The sequence below is a fragment of the Saprolegnia parasitica genome, assembly GCF_000151545.1.
Source record: "Saprolegnia parasitica CBS 223.65 unplaced genomic scaffold supercont2.77, whole genome shotgun sequence".
NCBI lineage: Eukaryota > Oomycota > Saprolegniomycetes > Saprolegniales > Saprolegniaceae > Saprolegnia > Saprolegnia parasitica.
The window spans coordinates 37,256-44,162 of record NW_012156471.1 but is presented as its reverse complement, the minus strand read 5'-3'; the positions used below and the strand labels follow the sequence as shown (position 1 = coordinate 44,162).

The 6,907-nt window shown below is 58.5% G+C and overlaps 1 protein-coding gene across 1 annotated transcript; it reads right to left on the bottom strand.

The window, feature by feature from the left end:
* Window positions 1-4,499: 4,499 nt before the first annotated feature.
* On the bottom strand, window positions 4,500-6,651 carry SPRG_21111 (hypothetical protein; the record flags this gene model as incomplete). Its single annotated transcript, XM_012351276.1, has 2 exons — window positions 4,500-5,071; window positions 5,127-6,651. The coding sequence occupies 2 exons, from the start codon at window positions 6,649-6,651 to the stop codon at window positions 4,500-4,502; spliced, it is 2,097 nt and encodes a 698-aa protein (XP_012206666.1).
* Window positions 6,652-6,907: the final 256 nt, after the last annotated feature.

Here is a 6,907-nt window from a genome sequence, read left to right as displayed (position 1 = left end):
AGGTTTGACACCATTGCACTCTGCTGCTCGCCTTGGTCGATTGGAGATCGTCCGCTTCTTGTTGGAGGAAGGCGCAGCCATCGACGTCAAAGACAACAAGGTACGTTGTGTGATTTGCATTGGCCTCTCGCAACGTGGTTCTTATCAAGTGATTATTGGTGTAGAATGGTTGGACACCATTGCACTGGGCTGCTCGAAATGGTTATTTGGAGATCGTCATCTTCTTTTTAAAGAAGAACGCGGCCATCGACGCCAAAGACAACGTACGTACATGCACAAACTCGTACATGCCAAACTAGTAGTGTCTCGCGAAACGAGCTACCAGAGATTCAATCTGCTACATTACCTCTTGTAGTCTGGTCAAACACCACTCATGCTCGCAGAAGCAAACAATCGTGTCGAAGTTGCCCAGTGTCTGCGCGACTCCCTTCCCAAGGAAGAACAATCTGTCAAGCGCTCGGCAAACTTGTTGGCGTCGATCGTCAACGAGGCACTACAACGACGAACATGTCTCCGTACTGAGTGTTTTTATCCTAGACATGTCTTTGCGAGGCAGTTCGTCTTGGCCTTGTACCGGACGTCGTCGCTTTGCTAGAGGACGGTGTGAATCCCAACTGCTGCGACTCCTTTGTACGCCTTCCATCACATTACAGTTGATACTGATTGATTGATGTCTAGTTTTCTCGCACGCCACTGCACTGGGCGAGCCTCCGAGGTGACGAGACCATCGTCATGCACTTACTCGGCGTTGGAGCCAATGCACATGCTCTCGACGGGGTACGAGCGCCAATCAAAAAGCAAGTCTTGTGTTGATACAAATGCAATAGTTCAACATGACACCGCTGCAGTACGCCGAGCGCCATGGCCATCGCAGCGTTGCCGAGCTTCTCCAACAAGCGTTTCCTAAATAACTCGACAAGCAAACAAATCTAACCTGCACGTCGACGCCAAACGTCTTTATTAACAACCGATCGAAACATATTGATATGGCGCCCCATGCGTCGTTATCGGCCGGAGCTGTACTTGCTACCAGACGTGAGCGCTTCTGGTGCTATCCAGTACTAGTACGGTGTGCGTTTGCCCGTCGTCATGTTCCATTCTTGCTCGCGGGCAGTGCCAAGGACACGGCAGCCAAGCCTCCAATTTGATGTCAATGCCACGTCTTGCAGCAATGCTTTCTGCATAACACCAGCCGCGTGCGAAGAGTTTCCCGCCGACGCAACCAAGATTCACATGCTTCTCATGCGCCTCGAGCTGACACGCACCAGCCAGTCTAGGCCGTAAGCAAGTTAGAATGGATAACTCAAAAGATGCGTCATCGAGCGAAATGACGTTTTCTACGTTGATAGACATATATGCGTGTGACGCCCTCGCGTCGATGCCTGTCGACTGGGTTGTAGCGCGCAACGCCGTACCCTACCCCTACCCTAACCGCGACGCTTCGCAGTGCGGTCGAGTGGCATTTGCACGATGCTACCGTCGTGTTACGGATGGCTGCTTGATACCGTGGCCGTTGGCACAGCTAACAAGACGCATAGAAACCCGCGAGCATTCCCAACGGAGTATTTTCGATCAGAATGGTACCCCCAGTCGCCCAACTTTACCGCGCCATGGCACGAGCGCTATCTGCGACGCGCAGCTACAACTCGGCCTCTCTCGACACACTGCATGAAGACGCGGCCATTCGCTGGCCTCTAGACGACGTCGCCGTCCATGGGCGTGCGCCCTTTCTGCGCCGTGGGGCCGTACGGTCCACTGGTACGACACGATCTGCAAGGCGCTTAACCGCGCGCTACAGCCTTGGAAGCGCATGCATGGTGTGTTGTGGTCGTCTTGCAGACTAGCGTTCGCATGGACGTTTGCAACTCGGTACATTCTAGCTCCTCTGCACAGATGACAATATTGTTGTTGTTGTAGGCGGACGTGACGCCGGTGATTCTGGCCACCCAAATGGGCCGTCGACGCCTCGCAACGACATTGCAGATGACGGCGCACTGTGGTTCCTGACGTACGTCCATCTGCGACAGGTCCTTGGCCAAGGCGTCGTCGTCGGTAGCGTGCTTGGCTGTCCACGCATGCATGCCACGCAGGACGGTGCCCGTCACCTGCTTGGGGCCCGTGAGCGAAAGCGGGTGCTGGACCACGTAGTCGGTCGACGGCGCGCGCCAGACCGAGAAGAGCCGTGCGTCATGGACGCTCAAGTCGACGAGCCGGACGTGCACCGGCAGCTGCGCCAACACAAAGCGGCGTGCAACGTGGAGGTCGATCGACGCTGGCGAGAGCTCGCCACGCAGCAGCACAATGTCCTGCGGCGTCGTCGTCGTCGTCGTCACGTGCAGGAGCACGCGGTGGTCGACGATGGTCATGGACGCGGCGGTCGCCGGCGCCACATCGGCGTGGAGCCCGAGCACCAAGCCAATCGCTTGGTTGCAGAGGCAGCTGAGCTGTTCGTACGACCAGACGCGCAGGACATAGTCGGCCGAGAGCGAGAGCACGAGCGTGTCGGTGCTGTCGTGGTCGTCGTTGGTTTCGGGCACGGGGACGATGGCTAAGACAGCGTGGGTGCGGGCGCTGCCGAGGCCGAGGCCGCCCCAGAGCCACTGCAAGCCGACGTGGTCTGTGAGCGCTACCATGAGTCAGTTCAGTCGGGTGTAATGCAGATGGACTCACCACTTCCGCCAAGGCAGTCGACGCCACGTGCGCTCGCAGGGACACGCGCATGTCCTAGTGCGTCTTGTCGTGGACCGTGCACGCTTTAAAGTTGGCGCCGCCTACTAGCACGCGGGCGCCGATGGCTACAAGCGTCGTTGCATGGAGTCATGCTCCAGTATCATCGTCAATCCTTGACGACGCCGCCCACGACGTGCGGAGACAGGCGGCTCGCTATCGACGCCGTCTTAGGACATCGACCACAACCACATGGCCACGACCTTCAGAAGCGTACAGGTCGCCGTGCGTCGCGGCCATGCGCCTTGGATTCCTTCCGCAGGTCGACCTTCATCCAGGCGCGGCCATCGTGGCGCAAATGGAAAAATGATTCGCCACTTTGGATTGGCCAAAAAGACGACAAAATGAAAGCAACAACCGGACATGTATCCGGATAGATGCCGTATCTCGATCCCCAATATCGGCACATGCCGAATCCAATGGTATCCGGACGCCATTTCCGCGAGAGGTGCCACAAGGAAACGAGCAAGCCCATCGGCAGCGCGGTCGTGGCAGCCACGAGGACGGCGCTGCAGTCGCCTTCTGATGTCCTTCTCCAGCACCGCCAACATGACGCAACGGATGTGATCTGGGCGCGACTGCCTCGACCAGCGCCAAGGTCTGGCGTTGCGCCACGTCTTGCAAAGGCGGACCTCGTGCAGATGCCAGCTATGCTTCGCCGCATGGAACTTGTTAGCTGTGCGTCGCTTGGTAGGTACGCAATACGTGGCAGCAGGAGGAGCGAGTGCCAGCGTCTGCGTTTGGTGGATCGTCGCTTAAAGTATCGCCTGCGCTACGACCATGTCCTACGCACACGTGTAGCTTGGGAGATTGCAATTATTGTCTCGTCTCGATCCGCTGCGTCTCGATAGCCTGTCGAAACTCCAGTCTCCAGTCTCCAGTATGAGCATCATTGGCCATTCGACGTCGCCCTACCAGTGTGCAGTCTGGAAGCACACAATAGAAAATCCTTGTACCAGAAACAAACCATACTGATTCACAGGTCCCGCGCCAAGCTGGAAATGCGTGTACAATGTAGCAACCAGGCATGGCATTGGTGCTGGCCGTGCGCCAGTCGCCGAGGTCCAACGTGTTTCGCTACAGCTACAGCACTATCAGGCACAGGTGGGCACAGGTCCAGCGTGGCAGCAAAGTCACCATCCAGGCCAGCGACAAGGCCAAGTTGGCGCGTTGCGATCGGCCTTCGGCATCGCATTGGCTCTCGAGTGAGGCAGCCTCGCGGCTCGCACTTCTGCGCAATAGCATACGACACTAGGTGCAGACAGCATCGTTGGAAGCGCCAAGACGACGAGCCGCCGCGGGATCGAGGAGCCTTCAAGCACACTGCATGGCGGCGGTGCCACCTCATCGCTTGACGCATCGAGCAAGCGACCACGCCGAGTGTCTAGTCCACACGTCGCTACCCGGTCGCCATGTTGCTGATATAAAAGATACGCCACTGCGGCGCGATGCCTTTTCTTCAACGAGCAGCACGAGTCCATCGTCTCGCCACGGAGAGGATTCGCTTCTTCGCTTCGCAGTGTGCCTTTGCAGGTGCTGCCTTCTCTGGAGACTGCCTCGCAATGCCGTCATCGTTACCTAGAGACACTGCCAAGTCTCAAAGACGGTAGCGCTACCAAGCATCGGCGAACGAGGTTTGTGCAGGACACAAATGACGCGTCGGAGGAGGGACAATGGCGGCCAAGCAGGCAGCACGCGCACAATAGTAGCTTGAACAAATATCTTGAAAGAAGAAGACTTGGTCTTATTCACGATGATACATCTGAGGCACCTCACAGCATCGGGTGCCACGCACGGCTCAACACGGGCACCGACGACCGCGGCAACCGCTCATGACGTGGCACGCTGTGCGCATCGCAGTACGTCTCGTACGCACGAAAGATACCGTGGACGTCCTCAAAAGAAGCATCCAATGAGACAAGGTCCGCTTCGAAAAAGAAGCGACGCGGCGGCGTCATCGTCGAATACGCCGTGTCGGCTTGGTCGTGGGCGCAGAACTTCAAAGCGCGGCGGGGCTGCCGCTCGAGGCACGACGCGCAAAACACAAAGAGTGCTTTCGGACATGAATCGCACTTGACGAGGCGGCCGTGCACCGGCTGGCAGCACACCGTGCAGCTCATGGGCCACGACTCGGGCGCGTCATCGCGGCTCGTCATCATGTACTGTCGCACGCGCTGCAAACTCTCGTCTCGCTGCGCGGTTGTCGTCGGTGCGTCGAGTAGAAAGCCCACCAGCAGCCACGCACTCTCCTTATCGGGCGTCGCCTCGAAAATGCGGCGGTAGCATGACGCGGCGACGTCATACTCGGTGTTGGCCCAATGCGCAACGGCCAAGTGCTTTAAAACTACCCACGACCCCTTCATATGAGCATCAGAAAGGTAAGACGCGCATGCACGTACCTTCACGGTGATGGTGCGAGAGGTCGGCGCGGCTCTTAAGCGCCGCTTCGAGCGCAGTGAGTTGCGCCGTGGCCTCGTGCAGATGCCCGGCCATGAGCGTCACCATCGCGAGGTTCATCTTGTCGACCATCGTGCCGCTGTTGTCTGGGCCGCGGGTCCGTTCGCTGGTGGCTACGAGGTGCTGGGCCAGCGGCAGCGCCCGTTGGAGCTCGCCCAGAAACATGAACGCGCCCGCAAGAAACGACATGGTGAGGGTCGTCGACGTGTGGTCCTCGCCAAAGTACGCTGCTTGGATCGGGAGCGCCTTGGCGAGCCAGCGCGCCGCGACGCGCCGGGCGCCGAGCTGGAAGTGGTTGATGCCAATCATGCTCATGGTGCTGGCCGTGCGCCAGTCGCCGAGGCCAAACATGTGTCGCTGCAGGTCCAAGAGCGTCATGCTCATGTTTAGCGCGGCGGCAAAGTCGCCGTTCCAGGCGAGCGACGAAGCAAAGTCGGCGCGCGCGCGCAGCGATCGGTCGTCGGTCGCACCGAGTTGACTCTCGAGTGCGGCGAGCGACGAAGTAAAGCGTGGCGCCCACTCGTCCCGCGGCTTGCGCTGGTATGCGATCGCATACGCTAAGTGCGACGCGGCAGCAAGCGTGTCGGCGGCGTCCGGGCCACTGGATTGCGTAAACAAGTCGACCGCGTGGCGAAAGCAGCGCTCGCTATCGGCGTCCTTGGTCTCGCGGCTGTAGATGCGACCGAGCTGCAGCCAGCGCGCTGCCTTCTCAGCGAACGTTGGCGCCGACGCGATCGACGCTTCCAAGGTCGTCTTGATCCAGTTGGATAAAGTCGAAAAGATGAGCCGATCGACGGCGATGAAGGAGGTCTCGGCGCGAATGAGAGAAAAAATACCGTCGCGGTCACTTGGGATGGTCGCCTCCGAGTTTTCACTCTTGATCGTCGCGAGCATCTTGAGAAAGGCGCCGTCTTCGGCCATGTCGTTGAGAAACGTGGCTTCTTGGTCTCGCGCCAGTGCAATCTCAAAGCGCGCGCCCATGGTGACGGCCACGTAGACCTCAAAGACGCACCAGCTTCGCCGAAGCACGATCGGGTCGTTCCACGGGTGCATGATCATGACCACGTTGCCGATCATAGCCAAGCTGTCCTTGAACGTTGTCGACCAGCTCGCAAACGACTGCGTCGCAGCGAGGTGCTGGTTGTTGTTGAAGACGCAAAACCAAATGACAGCGTCGTCGGCGAGACCGCGGTCGGAGAAGAAGCGCTCGAGGCTGTCGACGGTCTCCAAGAAGAGGTACTGCCAGGCGTGCGAGACGTACCAGTTGGCTGGCGCGACGTAGGCGGCAGTCGACGGGTCGTTGGCGACGTGGTCGACGAGCGAGAGCTCGCCTGGTTTGGTCAATGGCACGACAAACTCAAAGCAGACTTGAGCTGTCGTCTTGCCAGCAAAGCTAGACTCGCCGCCGTGGCTGTTGATAAAGTGGCGCAGGTACGAGAGTCGGAGGCCGCGCGCAGGCAACATCATGCGACTGGTGCAATGGCAAAGTGCGTCGACGATACACTTGTGAGGATCGATCCACCATCTGTCTGTATGGTCGCTTGACCTGATCGGGCTTCTTCAAGCGCCTTTCTAGCGTGACGCACGCGCCCAGGCACGCGCCTGTCGGTCGTAAGAAGCGTATATCAAGTCGTGTACTTGCATTTTGTATTCGATGTCTATTGGCACCGTACCTTCGAAGCCAATCACATCGCAGGGACAAAGCAGACCAGCCAATCCGTGC